The sequence below is a fragment of the Rhipicephalus microplus genome, chromosome 8, assembly GCF_043290135.1.
Source record: "Rhipicephalus microplus isolate Deutch F79 chromosome 8, USDA_Rmic, whole genome shotgun sequence".
Taxonomy (NCBI): Eukaryota; Metazoa; Arthropoda; class Arachnida; order Ixodida; family Ixodidae; genus Rhipicephalus; species Rhipicephalus microplus.
The window spans coordinates 46,063,815-46,083,744 of record NC_134707.1 but is presented as its reverse complement, the minus strand read 5'-3'; the positions used below and the strand labels follow the sequence as shown (position 1 = coordinate 46,083,744).

General features: G+C 43.7%; 1 protein-coding gene across 5 annotated transcripts in view; it reads right to left on the bottom strand.

Moving 5' to 3' along the window:
• LOC142768990 (cell-death-related nuclease 7-like) overlaps positions 1-19,930 on the bottom strand; it is a 49,947-nt gene that overhangs the window by 26,745 nt on the left and 3,272 nt on the right. Inside the window, exons 1-3 of one of the 5 annotated variants that reach the window (XM_075871696.1) lie at positions 5,031-5,170; positions 4,786-4,963; positions 11-200 (exon numbers count right to left, since the gene is read on the bottom strand). In XM_075871696.1, coding sequence (XP_075727811.1) covers positions 11-200; positions 4,786-4,937 — 342 coding nt within the window. In that variant the 5' untranslated portion in view covers positions 4,938-4,963; positions 5,031-5,170. Of the gene's footprint in view, positions 1-10; positions 201-937; positions 1,076-4,785; positions 5,171-19,930 lie in introns of those variants that run through there. The other 4 variants (XM_075871697.1, XM_075871699.1, XM_075871695.1 and 1 more) reach the window with 4 other exon arrangements.

Genomic DNA, 19,930 nt, shown 5'->3' with positions numbered 1-19,930 from the left:
CAGTACTCACTTTTCTTTCTGTATACATGGGCTTTAATGTATTATAAATGGGATTTCCAATAGTTTCGTATATAGAATTTCGCAGCAAGTTCCACGTTTTTTTCCGTGATTCACTGTCATAGTACGCCATTTCGTGTCCATAAAGTTGTTTAAAGTTGCGTATGTTCGGCTTGGTCTTTGGTAGTTTATATAGAGCAAACCTGAAACAAAACAAAATCACTCATAAGAGATTCTTAGCCGTAAGAAAAGAACTGTAAAGCAAGTATTAGGCAAAATCAAACTCCACTAGAGCTTCCTAGGTGTAGGTCTCCAGAATAGTTTCTGAAAGACAACGGTATTTTCTATAGAGTCACCACTGGTATATTGTCCGCTGCCGGATAGGCATGTGGGACAAACCATAACTACTCTAAAAACCTTACTGTCTACCCATGTTGACGGCTTTGAGTTTTGTATGTGTCACTCGTCAAGACATTTAATGCCTTGACGTGCGGCATCATATACCCGTCAAGGCATTTAATGATATTTTCATTCGCTCTTTTGTTTCTCTCTCTGCCATCTTCACACTCAAATTGCCATTACACCAGCGTAGGGTAGCCAACCAGGCACGTGCTTGGTTAGCCTCCCTGGATTCCTCATTTGCTTCTCTCGTCCGCTTCCTACTTTTCTTCTCAAGACAGGATATGAGAACGAATCGTACACTTTCTTTTGAACAGGTTGTAAAAAAAACATATTTATCTTGTGGCTTAATCCCACATAAAGAACTGGGGTACTGTAAACGATACGAAATTAGGAAAAGAAGAGTGCAATCGCCCCGGCTTGCCGCTGTCAGGACAAAGGGTTCAAGGCCTCTCCACTTTAGGGACCAGTCACTGTCGGGCGCGCTCGGGCAAAATTACAGTGGCGGGAAATTTCTTTTTTTAACAAAGCAGTCACGTACCTTTGATGAAAGTTTGCAACGTGTCCTATATTTCTGCAATTAGCATCATCTGCCATGGATCATCACAATGAACAGTAGGTTGTTCGCGCTGCAAGCCTGTAATACGACGCTTTAGCGCCTTGTGCACCAGCACTTCCATCCTTCCACCACTGAGCAGGGGCTCTGCAACGTGGAACTGTTTTGTCATATTGCTATTCCACTCAGCCTATCACCCAGATTTAAGTACTTATCATTTTAGAGACCTGGCTTGCGGTACAACTATGGATCCAGCGTTGTTTTTGTTACCGAAAAAAAAAAAACGTGGCCGATCCCCCAATATGGGAATTGGTGTAACATGATTGTCAAACGTGTCTTTATAGAAGTAGTTGAGCGTTTATTGTGCAGTGTTTTAGGAGAAGCACAAAGTTGCAAAGGCATGTTAAGAACGGCAAGCAGCTTGAAACTTTCAATGCACTTCTCATTCAAAAAGCACACCCGAAATTAGCATACACATGATGAGCGCGGACTAGCAACGGTCGCAGCGCGACACTTAAAAGTGCACTGTTCAAAGACGAGTATACACAGCACAAGCTCGAAAACGGTCACAATTCTTCCTGCGTTGTGGATCAGCAGCGCACTCCCTTCGTAAGCGCGGCCACTTAGCTTGCTAAGTGACCTTCGTCCTCTCCCTCATTACGAGTCTAACAAGCGCGCTCGCGCACGAGACCACGCTCCGTGGAGGCATCGCCTCGCGGAGGCGAGGACCTTGAGCACCCCGTCGTGCCATCTCGCCGTGGCAAACACACGGTAAAGTATCGGAGCTCTGAGGTCTTCCGAACGGTGTATGGTGTATATCAATGGCTTGCCGTTGGCATTCCAGACAACATTCGTTCCGTGGCGTTGTAGTTAGCGTATCGCGCTGAAGTTCTAGAGGTTGCTGGTTCGATTTCACGCGACAAATGCTTGCTCTTTGGTTTTTCTTTGCATTTGTAGTTTATTTTTTCAATGTCACTTACATGACGGAATTACGTCAGTAGAGCTGTGGTGGACCCCGGTATAAAACACATCTGTGCTAAACAGTTACTAATGATCTTAGTCATTACGAAAAAAATGAACAACAAATTGGTTACTACCCTACGTAACGTAGTCACATAATGCCTAATTTTTACCCTATCAAGAACACACACACACACACACACACACACACACACACACACACACACACACACACACACACACACACACACACACACACACACACACACACACACACACACACACACACACACACACACACACACACACACGCACACACACACACACACACACACACACACACACACACACACGATAGTTCCACTGTTACTGCATGACCAACATTTTTAATGAGTGAGCTGTCACTGCAGAAACCGGAGTACTCATTCATTAACCCTGATTTTATACTTCAATTTAAACCTTTAGCAAAACAAATTTAGCCGACTTATTGACATAACTAAATCTTTGCACAGGTGTGCCAGACTATAGTAATAAAAAAGTGACCTAATGTTTACTGTCGAGTAATTTCATGGCCATAACTGAAGAATATTTTTAGGAATCAGAAATGGTTGTTTTATACATTAAAATTAGGCAGGTAAAATGCATTTTAGGCTTCCAATGTCACGAAATGCTAGATGCACTTCTCGTTCATCAGATATTCGTGTGCAGGTTGCAGAGGAGATTAGGGCGCACGTTAAAGAAATCAGGGACTCGAAATTCTTCAGTACATTCACTTTTGCATGTCTAATAATCAAATCGGACTTTTCGTGCGTAATACCTCAGACATTCCTAGTATACACACCCCAATGGTGTGAGCAGCTGTTAGGCCATAGGAATTTCTCCTTTCTTTTGCTGCATCTTACACGCACTTTTTATCGTCTCGTAGCTTCCAAAAGCGTCATCTACCTTTAATTCCCCCTTCGCTGAAGGTATTCAACAACCATTACAAATTTGCAGCTCCGAAGTCAGATTGTTATGCTGCTTTCGTATGGGTGTTGCACTCAGAAAGGTGCAGTCATCGCATTGGAAGAGTGGGCATGTCCATATAGTACTATACTACAGAACCGAAGAGACAAGTGAACGCGTCCTGTGGACCGGCACTCGCTACGACATTCAGCGATACACGCTTCGGATGTTTCAGGACCATGTGCACTCACGGCCATTTTCTGCAGCCAAGATTGTTATATCATATATATGTTGATCGATGGACTGGAAGCAACGAGGGCGTTATTGAAGTGCTTAAAAACTACAAACGTGATGCTAAGGATCCAGATAGCTTACGCCTATTTCTCGATTCTACTAACGTTCGACAATTGAAATTAAATTCAACTTACATTCAATGTTGACAGGCCTTTGTGACTGCCTGTAGAGTTCATGTGTTCCCCCTTCTGTGGGCGTGATTGGGGCTCTTCGTCTAGTATGCTTTTTCTATTTTCGTCCCTATATATGTTGCCCCACTGCAGGGCAGCAAAACTGTCTCGTTAACTTACCTACCTTTCTTTGTGGTCTTTCCTCGCATGGACTATAAACAACCCTCGTGACAGCCACTTGACTCGCATATTTATTTCCGTCGTTGCACTTGCCGATACCATGTTGAACGCATGCAGTGCGCATTTTTTAGGACGCCATGTTCTAACGGATTTGCGCTCTTAGGTATAAATAACCTGCGCCTGTGCGCGATAACTTTGTGAGAGTATATGCTTATATATGGGTTTTTATGCAGTACGGTCCACTAGCACTGCCAGGCAGCAACTTCTTTGATTAAGTATGCGTATGCAGAAAAAAATACAGTACTGTAGTTAAGATTCTAAAACACGCATTTATATAAGAAACGATTTGCTGGACCGAATTGTCGCGTGCTCAACAAATGCAAAAAAGTCTTCGTTTAGCTAGCTTGTATTACAAAACGTGATATACGGTTATTCTCAACCCGAATACGTCCACGTCTCAATTTTAGCCACGAACTTTCACAGCGCTACGCTCGTGTGATGACGTTAAATGAGATGGGCATGCAAACACTTGCCCTTTTGTGCGCTTGGTGCACCACTTTGAAGAGGCGAACAAGTTTTGCAGAATGCTGCACGGTGGCGGCAGGTACCATGCGAAAAATGGCGGAAGCTGATTCTCTTCACATCGGACATGCAATACCACAAGATGAGCTCGGGTCGCTTAACAGAGGTGTCAAGTTGCTGTGCTCGAGGATGCCGGTTAATTTGTTTAGCTTTGCATTTTGATAGGGATGAAGTGCAAAAGCACCTGTTTAATAAATACAGGCGAATGTTTAATATGCAGCCAAATAGTAAAAGGTAATCGAGAACTTCATATTAAGACGTGTGTCATAACCAACTTTTCGTTTTGGTATGTTAAACAATATAATTACACTATATGTACAACGCAACCTGTGAGAACCACCAAGTGACTGACACTCTACAGAAGTTGTTTTAGCACCTAGTGCATTGCGACAGCTGAAAACTTCTAAAGTATGGAAACAAGATAACTAATGATCACTGACGGGTTTACGCGGTGGGTGCATTTAATCAAAAACTGCTGTATAGTTGCTGAACCTAACACTACAACAGCGAGAAAAGCTATAAGGAAGAAAAATGTGTTTTCAAAAAACCTTCGCAGTTAAATAAATACAGTACTTAGGCGGCCCTCGTTCATGGTTTAACTACTACGCTCTATTATTACATATTTTTTTTATTCGCAGAACAGCAGGCTTCCGGTCGTAATGTAGTGTTGCTTTTCAGTAATACATTCTTTTCATTTGTCTCACATAGCCGCGTCCATGCACATCCGCAAAATTTTCAAGCAATGCCGGGCAGTTTACATACCAGTCAACTGAGCGTCCCACGTGGTTTTTGCATGAAACTGCTCCCGTAACGAAGTGGTTGTTGCAAATTATATACAGCAGGAGCGAGCAAAGAAGTCCAGTTGTGGATACAGATGTCATCTTGTTCATGGTATATCTTGCTCGTGGTATCATGGTATATCTTGCTCACCAAATGTTATCTACATAAAAACACAAGTAGTATACGTTTCGAATAATTTCCCTTTGATTACATCAGCCGGAGTTTACCATAGTCGTGCGAGAACATTCGCTTAGAGAGTACTGATACACTGCGTAGCGCCAGACCACAGCCTTGTTAGTTGCTATGGAGGATTTGTCATAGGACCGCCTTCGAGTGCCGACGTACAACATATAAAGGCCTACCTCGACGTCATCATTGTTTTAGCGAAAACTGCCTCTATGACTGGAAGTGTCGTCGTTTTCTTCCGCGTAGGTTATAGCGTAGCTTTTCTAATCAGAATATTTAAGTGTATTCCTACCTTTAAAATTCGATTCTTTGCGAACTACAGCCTACGCGAGAATGGTTGAAGGTGACTAAGAAGAGCTGTGATATTCTTAGTGATCTTGGAAACCACAGCACTCGTGTGTTTGTACAGTGAGGGAAATGTCATGATACTTCCTTGACGTAACACTGACTTCTCGTGCTAGATCAAGACGCTATCTTCATTATGGGCATCACGGCACACGGCATATGTGACGACACTTGATGAAGTGGCGCATTGGGCGAAATAAATTTTTTATTCATGAAATACGTTTTCGCCTTGGAACTCATTATGACTCTGACTCAACAGCATTTCGCTCAACCAGGCTCACTCCGACTCAAACCCACTACATTTTTTAGCCGTACTCACTCAGGCTAAAACTTACCAACATATTACTCACACGCACTCTTTAAGATTCAGACTAATGCCTCCATCTGAGTCTGAGTGAGTCTGGGGTGTTAGCACGCGAATGAGTTTGCAGACCCATGGTTTTCAATGATAGGTAAACATTATGCCAGATCTCACGTGACATGATCCTTCTACTCCATGTTGGCTCGTGTGCATGCTGATGAACAATAAGGGGTTGAAATGCCCACGTTCAGTTTTTTAGTATAAACCATGTAATGATGCTAACTTATCGGTAGCCATGCGCTGTTGTTAAAGTTCATACTTGCGCCACTGGAAACACTCAGCGTTTAGGCTCGCTCTGGGCTCTACCACGCCTGGGTACGCAACACGTAACTAGTGTAAACAAATAAAAACAAACACCAGCTAAGATGCTCGGCTTCGCTGACTCTGATAAAACAGCGATTTCGAAAATTACCCCGCATTGCTCAAAGGTGTTATAGCAGCGGGTTTACCAGTGGGAAAAAAAAACAAGTCTTCATTAGAACAGCACTTTTGCTCTTCACACAGACAGTTCCACTGAACAATAATTCTGGCAATGAAAACGTTTGCAAACAAGTTCGTCCTGGCACGGTGCTCGGGAATTTTAAAAGGATGGTAGTTACGCTCAAAACAAAGTGTGGTTGTTTGAAATAGTTCTCGCTTCTCAATATATTCTTGTTACTATAAATTAGCTATAAAATCATCAGACTTAACTTTTCCCTTTAATGACAAAGCTGTTCCCAGTTCAATTCGCGTTTAATTTTTGTACAAGTTTCGTTCCGCCCATACCGTCTCAGGATGAACCTACCAGCACGTTTTGTTATCTTTTCAGTTTTTCAATTAAATTTTTAGGAGGGTCCTAGACAGCAGAAGCTAGGCAGTAATTTTTACTTTCCTTTTCGTAAAAGAAACGTGGACACACTCTTTTGGGTTCAAGTTCACGTTCCTCGAGGAACACAAAATATTAATGCATTATACGCCCAGTTATAACACGGCAAAATTATTGTCACACTTGATTTTCCAATAAACAACACAATCATCGGCAAAAAATAGTATTCACGAATGCTCGCAGTAATGTCATCTAAAAAAGTAAAAACCTAAGTGGCCCTAAGAGCGAGCCTTTTGGGACTCTTGATGACACTTGAACGTACGGTGAGCTCTTGCCGTTCAAAACAAGAGAAGGCCGGCGATGAGGCGAACAGTTTCGAATTCAAGCAACTGTGTTTAGAATAAGTGTTCCACGATATAGAGTATGATTTACTCTGCTATGCGAGAGCAGTAAGCACATCAGCTACTAAGCCAGACGAATGATTTATTCCTCTACACAAGTCAGGACAATGATTCATTCATCTACATTTGAGTTCATATTTAACATTTTAAGTATACTGGGTAGAAGGGGACCTGACACGGTGAACGTAACCTTACGAAAGTATAAAAAAAAACAATCTATTTGACCTTATTAATCAACATCAAGTGCCAATACGTGATAAAATTCAAATAATTGAGTTGCGCAAGAAGTACCTCTTCCAAACTGTTGTTTTTCTTTTATCAGCACATTATTATTTGTTATATATTATCGTGGTATACTAAGTATGCTAATTGATTTTTCATGAGAATTATGCCAGTGATATGGGCCTATAGTTGCGAGAAATGTCACTTACCACATGAAGTTCGGTTAGGTCTTGCTGCTGTGGGACTTGTAATGTATACTACTACTACGCTGTCAGTGTAGAATTTTGGTTTATGTTTGTGAGCGTTATTTTAAAGACGACATAAAATTCGAAAATTAGTTTTCAAAGAACACAGCCTCCAATATTTATTATGCTATTTACACGTCTCCTTGATTTAAATGGAAGAAAGAACGAATGTTCAAAGAGGTGCTTTTTCGAAGAACTTATGTTTCGGCCACACATCAACATCATCATCATCATCATCATCCTGACTACGTCCACTGCAGGACAAAGGCCTCTCCCATGTTCCGCCAGTTAACCCGGTCCTGTGCTTGCTGCTGCCAATTTATACCCGCAAACTTCTTAATCTCATCTGCCCACCTAACCTTCTGTCTCCCCCTAACCCGCTTTCCTTCTCTGGGAATCCAGTCAGTTACCCTTAATGACCAGCGGTTATCCTGTCTACGCGCTACATGCCCTGCCCATGTCCATTTCTTCTTCTTTATTTCAACTATGATATCCTTTACGCCCGTTTGTCCCCTAATCCACTCTGCTCTCTTCTTGTCTCTTAAGGTTACACCTACCATTTTTATTTCCATTGCTCGCTGCGTCGTCCTCAATTCAAGCTGAACCCTCTTTGTAAGTCTCCAGGTTTTTCCTCCGTAGCTAAGTACCGGCAAGATACAGCTGTTATATACCTTCCTCTTGAGGGATAGTGGCAATCTACCTGTCATAATTTGAGAGTGCTTGCCGAAAGTGGTCCACCCCATTCTTATTCTTCTAGATACTTCAATATCGTGGTCGGGCTCTGCGGTTATTACCTGCCTTAAGTAGACATAGTCTTTTACAACTTGAAGTGCACTACTACCTATCTCAAAGCGCTGATCTTTTCTGAGGTTGTTGCACATTGCTTTCGTTTTCTGCAGATTTATTTTAAGACCCACCTTTCTGCTCTCCTTGTCTAACTGCGTAATCATGAGTTGCGATTCGTCCCCTGAGGTACTTAGCAATGCAATGTCATTCGCGAAGCGCAGGTTACTAAGGTGCTCTCCATTAACTCTTATTCCTAACTCTACCCATTCAAGGCTTCTGAAAACCTCCTCTAAGCACGCGGTAAATAGCATTGGGGAGATTGTGTCCCCCTGCCTCACACCCTTCTTGATTGGTATTCTGTTGCTTTCTTTATGAAGCACTATGGTAGCAGTTGGTCCCGTAGATTTCTTTCAGGATGTTTATATATACTTCATTGACGCCCTCATTCTGCAGTGTTTCCATGACGGCTGATATTTCTACTGAATTTAACGCCTTCTCGTAATCTATGAAGGCAATGTATAGTGGTTCGTTATATTCTGAGCATTTCTCTATTACCTGATTGATAGTATGAGTGTGGTCGATTGTTGAGTAGCCTGTTCGAAATCCTGCTTGTTCCTTTGGTTGACTGAATTCTAATGTTTTCTTTACTGTGTCAGCAATTACCTTTGTAAATAGCTTGTATACTACAGAGAGCAAGCTGATCGGCCTGTAGTTTTTCAAGTCATTGTCATCTCCTTTCTTATGTATTAAGATGATGTTAGCGTTCTTCCAAGTGTCTGGTACACTTCCCGTCAGGAGACACCTCGTAAACAGGGTGGCTAGTTTTTCTGACACAATCTGTCCTCCATCTTTCAGCAGATCTGATGTTACCTGATCCTCACCAGCAGCTTTGCCTCTTTGCATGCTCTCCAAAGTTTTTCTGACTTCATCTATTATGACTGGTGGGGTGTCATCTGGGTTACTGCTAGTTTTGATAGTATTGAGGTTGTGGTTGTCTCGGCTACTGTACAGATTTCTGTAAAACTCCTCCGCTATTTTAAATATCCTATTCATATTCGTGGTTATTTCGCCTCTTTGTTCCTTAGTGCATAAATCTGATTTTTGCCTATCCCAAATTTTCTCTTCACTGCTTTGACGCTTCCTCCGTTTTTCAGAGCGTGTTCAACGCCCGTACTCAAACATTTTCCGCTTTTTTTTTTCAGAACAGAAAAAAACTGGAAAGGTTTTGCTACATGATATCTCCACAATCACCTACCCATCAAGCTGTACGCATAGCATATCAAATATAAATTAGCATTGATTACTGTGACAACTCTATCGATCGTATATTAGCTAGAGTGACTTGTTTGGCGAGTTGTTTCAGTTGTATATTAACCCGATGCTTGTTTAATACCTCTTTGAAGGTCTTTGAGGAAATGAATGAATGAATGAAGATGGACATTCCTAGACTCTTGCGAAGAAAAATTATTATAATAGTGACAGCAAGAGAAAGGTACTGAGGACAAAATACATGAATATGAGGTGGAAATTTGCGGTTTACAAAGAAACCAAACAGATCAAAATGAAGCTCATGGCAAGATTTTGGTTCGTAGAAGTTAGAGCGTGATCGTCGCTTTAAAATGACCATACAACTAACATGGACAGACTTCGAGATTGAGCAAAGAAATGGCTGTGTTTTTATGACTTTTTTTGTGAGCAAGGCTTCTGTATGAAGGCTCGGACGTCTTGCTTTTTTTTCGTATATTGTGGTCAACGTCTTGTTTCTTTTTTTGTCGTCACGTATTGGGAATCAGCTAGAAAATGCGATTGTGTTGGGTGAAGGACGGCATTCAGGTGGTGCAAAAAGCCGCATCCACCACAGGACGACTCTTGCAGCAGCCAAAACACCGGCTGCCAAAAGTGAGATTTCCCGAGGGTCCATTCGCTGATTGTCGCGCCAGTTACATGAATGAGACAAAAATTCAGGGAATTCTAATGCTTCGCCTTTACGAGTTGAACGCGATAGCGACGTTCTGTTACTAGTACGTATTTCATACACTTAGTGCATGAAACGTTCTCGAATTTGCTATGGACCAACTGTACGTGGCTTTAAAGGAGCACTGGCATTAACTTTCAAGATCGAGATGTGCCCATCATTCGATTGCTTGGTATGCATAGATCTTCTCGGCCAAATTGGAATGACACCCGTCGCGTAGAAGTTATATTATTTGATGTGAAACAGCGTAGAAAAACTAAGGAGGAAAAAAATAAACGTAAAACAGACTGACCTGCAACATCGGCACTAGGGCTACGTGTTTGGTGTGACACATTCCACAGATACCATCCTGAGTGACGATAGGGTAGAAACAATGACGTCCACGATCTGAGTGTGTTTGGAGCCGACTCCCGGCCATGCTCTCACTAATGGCTCTGCTTGCTTTGTTGAAGCGTGCGTGCGATTTATGGTGTCGCATCGACTGATATGACATGTGCTCCAAAGCGTGAGTACGATCATTCAGAGAGACCACACGTGGCAGAATCTCAGTGAACCGCTGCGCAGTGGGAAACTGCAAGTTGAGGCGCGAAAAAAGCGGAAATCGCGTGGAATTTCATGCCTTTCCAAGTCATGAACCTCAACGCAGCCAGTGGGTTGATTTTGTAAGCGCCGATAGACAGAGGGACTCTACGCCGAAGAACAGCCGCATTTACTTGCTTCACTTTGCGCTGAGCTGCTAGAGGATAAATCCTGTATTGATGAAAGATTTCGGTTTGACTGGCCGTACGAGGCCCTTTCTCGATTGATTTGATTGATATGCGGGGTTTAACGTCCCAAAACCACCATATGATTATGAGAGACACCGTAGTGGAGGGCTCCGAAAATTTCGACCACCTGGGGTTCTTTAACGTGCACCCAAATCTGAGCCCACGGGCCAACAACATTTCCGCCTCCATCGGAAACGCAGGCGCCGCAGCCGGGATTGGATCCCGCGACGTGCACATTAGCAGCCGAGTACCTTACCCACTAGACCACCGCGGCGGGTAGGCCTCGAGGCCGGGGATAAATGAAGAGGGGAAGAACGGGTTGGCGCTAGTTAACCTAATCGGGGGAAAATACACTGAGGGGTTTTAGTCTACATCATCACAGACGCAACTAGATTGACTGCACGTGCGCTCCTAGCAGACGAAATGCCAATGTGCGTGACGTGACTATTTTTTGTGAAAGCATCATCAGTTGTGCAGTGGCCTCGACGTGGCCGCGAGGTAGCACTGACAGCATTACAATTTGGCGGGCTTTCAACCCATTTTGAACCACGTTCGATAGCAGATATATAATCAATATTATAGATATTCATTCGTACCTAAGATGCGCTTTAGGTCACGATTCGCTACTAGGGGGTCGATAGCTACTCGTTGGCGCGAAAATCTTGACATGAGTAAATTTGATGTCAGTGCTCCTTCAAGAGAATAGGCGCAGTATATAACGTGTAAGCCTAGTATAGTGGGGTACCGACTTTCAACGATAGAGCCATTATGATAATCACATATTTTGACGCCCATTGACAATGCACGCTTGTACTACCCATTATCACGGCCATACTTCGTGTTGCAGGACGCGTGTGTTTGTGAAGCATGAAAGCTACTTTCACTGCATTTCCAAGCAGAGGAAGTTTTTTTCACTGGTTTCACAAGCAGAGTTTATTCTGCAGTTAGGTTCTTTGAAGCTTGCTTTTCTATGAAATACCTGTACACAGTTTCTCGCAAAGATACAACAATTTAGTATGTGCTTTTTCCCCCTCCATTGAAGACGCCTGTCGGGCGACTACTCTGAAGTGCGCCTACTGCAGCGGTCCTCATGCTGCCTCGTCGAAAGACTGTCCTCGAATCCAAAAGGAGCGCGCGGTTCTCAAACAAATGACCTGAGACAATTCGACACGCAGGGAGGCAGCCGAAGTAGTCCGGCGTCAGCGTTGACGTCGGCATCATTGAAAGTCTTCAAACAAGGCACATTCTCGAAAAGATAGTTCCCTCTCTTTAGTGGTTCCACACAGTAGCGCTGCGAAGGACCCACCACTTCTACGAAAAAAGCGGAGAAGCATCCTTCTCTTGAAGAATGGCCCACGCTCCCGACCCGCTCTTCTGCCAAGAAACCTCAGCAGGTTGCGGTCATACCAGAGCCGTCTCCAGCCATGGAAGATTTGCCTAAAAGAGATACCCAAGTGATCTCGGTGCTACGGTATCCCATAGAAGCCATCCGAGCGATATTAGTCGACATGACACAGCATCTGCTCGAAGCGCACTTAGAGTATTGGACGCCCTAAGTACAGTGCCTGAATCTCTCAACTAGGAAGATGGCTACTTACACCTCATCATTTCGTAAAGAAGTCAAGGCTGCATCCGTCATTTAGTGGAACGCCAGAGGACTAAAATCACGCCCTTCAGATTTTTGTCAGTTTGTGTTTAGCAACGTGTTTCCACTCATCGTCATTTGTGAACCAAATTTGTCGAAACCAATAGGACTTTTAGGGTACGGAGCTGTCATGTCTTCAACAAACTGTGCGTGCAGCAAAATCATCGTCTTTGTTCGTCATGAACTGACGTATGTTGTGCAACCAATTGCGCCTCACGATGACAATCAGTATGTCTGCATGACTGTGAAAAAGAACAAACCCACGTTTACTCTCATAGGCGTTTATATATCGCCGTCGAATCACCTCAATTCCAGGAGATTAGTGGATATTTGAAGAGTGTGTCCTGCACCATGGGTCATCATAGGTGATTTCAATGCGCACCATCACGCATGCGGAAGTACGCGGACAAATGCAAGAGGACGCAGGTTAGCAAACATCGCCTACAGCTATGGCCTTACTCTCCTGAATGACGGTAGCCCCAATTTTCTTCGAGGGGTGACATACGCCAGCTTTCTCGACCTTGTTTTTGTCTGCAACTCCCTCTCGAGATATGTCAAGTGGTTTCCAGATGTTGAGACACGTGGAGGTGATCACATTACAATCTACCTTAACATCAAAGGCTTGTCTAGTTGTGGTCCACGGACGACCATTAGAGCAGTACAATGAAACAACTTCAAATATGACATGGAAGACGATTGCAGCGATGACCTACAATCTGCGTTAGAACAAACAATGAAGAGCACAATGCGAAACGCCACTCACACGGTGACGATATCTTCCACACGAAACGATTTTGACATAGAGTTTGAGCGACTCCGAGCACTTCGACGCCGGGTGGAGCGTCGGTATCGGTGTACGAAATCGATTCCCGATCTTAGGCCAGCCAGGAGGATGCAAAAGAAGATTAGGCGTGTCATGGATAGATTAGCGTCGGAACGATGGACAACGTTTTGCCAGTCACTAGACCCTATCACTAGGATAGGGAAGTCACTCTCACACATTTGGAAAATGGTGCAAGGTCTGCGTCACCCTTCGGAACAGCGTTTTCCAAAGCACTCGCGCTTTTTCAAGGGAGGCAAGACATCGACGTCACAGAATATTTCTGTGCGCAGATCACCAACCAAGCCACTCATCCAGATTCTCTAGCGAGAGGTGACGTCCCCTGTTCTCGTGACAACCACTAGGACCTCCCTTTTACAATGGAGGAGCTCGAGGCAGCACTAGCTCTCTGCAGGCGTTCAACGTCTCCGGGCCCAGATGGTATTCCGAACCGAGCTTTGTGCAACCTTGGGGAAGGTGCAAGGAGAGAACTGTTTAGCCTTTACAGCACCTCGAGGCAGAATGGCAATGTTCCTGATGACTGGAAAGTAAGCCGCTTGTTACCAATCTTGAAGCAGGGCAAATCCCCACTTGAACTCGCCTTGTACCGCCCAATAGCACTGGCCAGCTGCGTAGGAAAGATAACGGAACAGAAGATACTAGGCCGCCTGAAGTGGTATCTTGAATACTAAAAGATTTATCCTAATTCCATGGCTGGTTTGCGACGCGACCGCTCTGCAATTGACAATGTCGTTGATCTAGTTTCGTACGTTCAGCACAAAAGATCCCGTAAGCGACTATCTAGAGCTTTGTTTCTAGATGTGAAAGGCACGTATGATAATGTACTACATGAAGCCGTTTTGGGTGCTCTTGCGGTGATTGGCCTTGGTGGTCGAGTGTTTCGGTGGATTTCGAGTTACCAGGCTGCAAGATCATTCTTTGTGTTAGGAGAAGATGGCCCAACTACGCGACGCTATACTACCAAGGGTGTTCCTCAAGGCGGAGTTCTTAGCCCGACGCTATTAAATCTTGCACAAATTGGCCTTGCTCAATACTTGCCAAGTACCATTAAAAATCTCAATATACGCAGTCATCTGTGTCTGGACTTCGGCCGTCACAGGTCCTCAGATACGTTCCCGGCTTTAAAGAGAAGCAACTACAATTGCCAACTACTTGTTAAAACAAGGCCTCAGCATATCACCAAAAAAATGTGCCTTGGTGGCCTTCACTCGCAAAGCAACGACCCTTTTTGTCATCTCAATCTGCGGGTGACCCGTTTCTTACGCCAGGACCCACCGGTTTCTGGGCATCATTATTGATAGGGACCTCTGTTGGAGTCCGAATGTGGCCTATATGAAGAAGCGCCTGACCGCTATTTCCCAAATGTTCAAGTTCCTGGCAGGCAAGACGTAGGGATCTCAGTAGACGCAATGATGGAACTCTACAGAGTCCTGTTTCTCGGTTTCCTGAGATATAGCTTGCCCGTGCTTAGCAATACCTGCAAGACCAATGTTCGTGTTCTACAGGCAGTACAAGCCCACGCACGGAGAGTGTGCCTTGGTCCTCCCAGATGTACGTCAATAGAGGCAACAATTGCAATCGCTGGTGACTATCTGATACAAACTCACATTGTGTTTGTGTTTTTCCGCCCCCTATATGTGAAAATAACTAAAAGGAAAAAAGGGGGGTAGCCCGTACCACCAGAAGGTATAACAGGCTGAAGCCCATCTAACATAAATGAAGAGGGGAAACTTCCCAAATTTTTATTTTTTGAAAAAGCCAATCAGTTAAAAAAATAACATGGGTAAAACCTAGTGAGTCCGGCATGAAACTGTAATAAATAAACTAGTTAGCTTCTCAGGAATGAGCAGGTCGATATGCAGCAGCAGTGTATTTCCCCCACTTGAGTTTTTGGAGTTTGTGTGTGTGTGTGTGTGTGTGTGTGTTGTGTGTGTTGTGTGTGTGTTTGTGTGTGTGTGTGTTTATTTTAAATGTATTGTCGTTAAATGCAGAAAGTCCAAAAACAAACAACGAAGTGGGATGTGAGCCAGTGGTCTTGAGGATGGGTATACGTTGACGAGGATGGTAGCAGTGGCCTCTGTGATGTCGAAGCCCATTTATTCACTAGGAGTCATGTAGCCAGGCACGTCGGGCTGTCGTTCCAACCAGCGATGCAGCAGGGAACCTTGGGCAGCCTGTTTGCCGCTGCGAACTTAGACAAGGCGCCATTCGCAATAGTAACAAGCTTTAAAAAAAGGGGGGGGGGGGGCAGGATTAGGTACTCGCGCAAGCGTTGCGAATGCTATGGTTCGAGTACTTAGGGAAAATGGAGCAGTGATGTTATCGTTATCAGTCGCCGAGGTTTTCCCCCACCTTTGTTGTCATAACTGCGACTGTAATCGAGAACATTCACGCAAAAGTTGTGATAGGGAGGTGATTCGGAGTATGAAGCGACGTCCTGATTAAGTGTTGGTAGCTAATGCGTGTCATGTGGATGTCATAGAAACAGAGTTGCGCATGTCAGTCACTAACTGAAGTAGATACGCGCGAGATTTTCTATTGGTCAATAGCCCATAATAATGCGCAATTAGTGTTGTATCACTTTTGGGCACACGCAAATGGGTCACAATGTGTTGCGTGTTTGGGCATTCATTAAAGTAGTGTTGTTCGCTCAAGCAAGGTGCACCACACATACACCAGTCTGATGCAGTTATATTGAATCGATGAAGATAATACTGAAAGTGTCCGTGACCAGATAATAAGTGTGTTAGGTTTTTAGGAGGGGGGAACCATTGAGGAATTTTGTACAGACTTGTGATCCAATGAAATAGCGTTGTCTCAGGTCCTTCAGTCTGCCAATGGGTGTGCCAATATGAATTCAAGATTTTATGAAACTGAGTTCATACTGACCGAATTGATATTTCGGCGTAACGCACGAAGCCTGATTTCCCTCCTAATGCAGCTGCAGCGTCAGCTAGCTCATTTCCCAAAATTCCCATAAGGCCAGGTACATGATACAATTTTATAATTTCGCCTGACGAGATTTTATGGGTAAGAAGCAGCTTAATGTTCCGAATTCTTCCATCGTTATCCGTGAGACTTGAAAGTTTCATTAGAAGCGATAGACAGTCTGTGTAAATGTGGGCTGGCGTGTTAAAGTTGTTTGCAAAAACGAAATGAAGGGCTTCTTGGAATGCCATTAATTCCGTGTCGTATGCGCTTGAAGCGTTGCGGATCTGAAATTTTCTAAGAGTTATGATTTTTCCATCCTTTGCCAAAGCAATATATGCCGCACCCGCCGCGTAGGACGTGTATGAGCCGTCAGTGTATGCGTGAATGGCTTTTGTTTTTAAAATAACCGCTTCTTGTGATGGTGAGAGTTTAGCGAAAGTAAATTTATATTTTTTTACTGGGGTGATGAGCCCACGGACGGCATGGATGTAGTATGTAAGCCAGTTTGAATGTTTTTACACCATAATAAGTTACGTTCCGGAGTATGAATAAGGAAAATTCTGCAGGTTGTCTGTCCAACTCTAGTGGTAACGAAGGCGCGTTAGCGAGAATCTGTAGGGATGACGTACGTGTGGTGTAAAATGCGTCTGTTAAGGAAATTAAGACGGTTCGCTGAACTGATAAAACTCGCGCCCTAATGAACTTTGATGGGAACATAGGCCATCATACCGGAAATGCATACGTGAGAGAGGGCAATATCACTTGGCGGTAGAGTCGTCTAATGAGTGTACTTTTTAATGAACGGTGCGATTTAACAAATGCGAGAAGCCGAGACGTGGACACTTCAGCCTTTCTTTTAATGTAGTCAATGTGGTCATGAAAATTTAAAGAGGGGTCAAATAATACGCCTAGAATCTTATTTTCTTTCTTGTGTTTGAGAAAAATGCCATCCACGCGGATAGATGGGCAGCGTTTTGATGTACCCATGTGTCCGTTATTAAAGAACACGAAGAACGACTTCTCGGCGCTTGCGGTAACTTTTTGTTCTCGTGCCCAACCAGAGACCAGAGCCAGGACATGCTCAACCTTTGCTTGTAATCGGAGTTTTGACTTATTTGTGATAACAATGTTGGTATCATCCGCGTACGCCTGTATGTGTACGTCGGGTGGCACGGGAAGATTGAGTAAGCTGTGTATTACTATGTTCCACAGTAGCGGACTGATAGGGGATCCTTGCGGGCCGCCAATTGTTGTACGAACTGTCTCTTCTGCGACATTGGTTGAAACAGTTACAGTGCGGTTCGATAAAAAGAATTTGAGTAGAAAGTACAAGTTTTGTGGACACCTGTGCTTGCGTAAAAAGTTCGAGACTGCAGGATGCCAAACACTATCGAATGCTCCTACAAAATCAAGAGATATGAGTATGGTAGGAAGTTTGGCTGCCTTGTATGCAGCCAATTTGCTTCGCAGTGTGTATAGTGCTAACGTAGCACTTTTATTGTGCGTAAAACGTAATGATTATTGTGAAGGAGATTATTATTGTGCAGGAAATAATACAGACGAGCATTTAATAGTCTTTCTAATACTTTACTGAATACAGAGTTCATAACTTTTGGTCAAATGCATAAGGCGAATGGAGTTGACGTCCTGGCTTTGGTATGAATATTACTTTCCCTCTTCTCCAAGCCTGTGGGAAGTGTCCGATTCTTAAGGCGGTATTGAAGATAAAATAGAAAAAATTGAGGATGGTATTCAAATAATTCTTTAATCAACGAGTAGGTTAATCCGTCGTGTCCAGGAGCAGAGTGTGAATTACCCTGTTTCATTGCGCACTCTATCTCAGATATTGTAAAAGGAGGGTCAGAAGTATGCCACGGGTAAGGACTAGCCGCAATGTTACGCATGATAGTGTGGTGCATGTTGTCTTCAGAACAGCTGTCCACTACTACCAATGTATCGAGTAGTAGCTGGGCAGACTCAATTACAGAAGCTGTGCGAGTGCCGTTAGGTAAATCTAGAGGAGGAAGAAAAGTTACTTGGTGGTGTTTTTGAAATGAGGTTTTGAAAACGTCACCATATAAACATTTCTTAGTGAGAAAGTCCCAAATGTCTTTATCAAACGATGATTTTGCTTTCCTGATTTCGTCCTTGTAGGTTGAGAATGAATCAACGTACTATTTGCGATACATGTCTCGAAGGAGGGGGTCCGCTGTTCGCTGGTATCGTCGTCGCATATCCCGAACACGCTTACGTTCAATTCTGGTGTCCACCAACCATTACCTAATTTACTACGCGATGTTATGCATCTTGAGTAACGTTGGCTTAAGGTGGAGTATATGGCATAAAACTTGTGTATAACCATGTTTAGGGCTTCAGGTGACCCAATGTTGCAGCCGATTATCTTTGTGAATCAAGTGTCGTCCTCTAATTTGTTAAGAATTTTCACTCTTCCTGGATTAGTTAATCGTTTAGCACTGCTGGTATGTGCTTGCGAGAACGAGAATTCAATGTAGTTGTGGTCCGAGAGGGTAGGAATTTGGAGAACCTTCCAATGGTAAGCATCGCGAGTGAGGTCATGCGAAACCATGGTTAAATATGTCCATGAATCTGCATACGGTGTTGTGAAAGATGGAGAGAAGTTGGGGTTGTTCAATATGACTAAGTCATTCGCCATCACGAATTGGATTACTTGAGAGCCTCGAGAATCCCCTATAGCTGGCCCCCACATTCTATGCTTAGAATTGAAATCTCCGGCTATGATGACAGTACAATCTGTAATCAATGAAACTACGCATTGCAACTCGACCAGAACTGGGTCAATAGGTCTTTGCGTCGGGGCATACACAGCTATCAGTATTAATGTTTGGTCAAGGCTTTTACACTTTACTGCAACAAACAAATCTGTTACGTGTAATGGGAAGAAGTCAAAATTAGTGTTGTGTACTAGAAGCATGACGTGAGGAATCTTTGGTGCGTGGAACATTGTTATGGTGTGTGGTATGCCTTGAACAGTGCCTGCGCGGATGTTCAGGTCACACACGAAGGCGAAATTGAAGTGTTGTTGCGTCATGTGTTCTATCAATAATTTTGTAGCATCACGTGTATGGTCTAGATTAGCCTGTAGAAATTTTAAGTTATTGCTGTAAATCATGATAGTTCGGATCAATTTTAAATAACAAGTGCAACGCTTTTCCTGGAACAAAAATGCGAAGAGCTTTAAGGAGCCTTTTTCCATGTATTGCAGTGTGACCCGCGCAACCAGCAAATATCTTGAGGAAAGAAATATCGTGTAATTTTGTGGGATGTGTAGTTACTTGTAAGTGTGTGTCATATGGTGTAAATTCGTGTATGAATATGCCATGATTAGAAGAATAGCGGCAAAAACAGCGACCTCCATGTGGTCTATATAAATGAGTCGAAAAGGATGTGGGCACTAACGAAGGAAACCGTAAATAACACTGCACGTCATAGAGGCCGCTGCGTCCTTCTTTGATGTACACGCCTCCTAGATTATCCATAGTCTGTTCTGGCCCTCATGCGGGCGACGCGTTCTCGTAATATAGGACACATTTCGTGTCCAGTTGGACGAGAACTAGGTCTTGCGACTTTCTGGCATT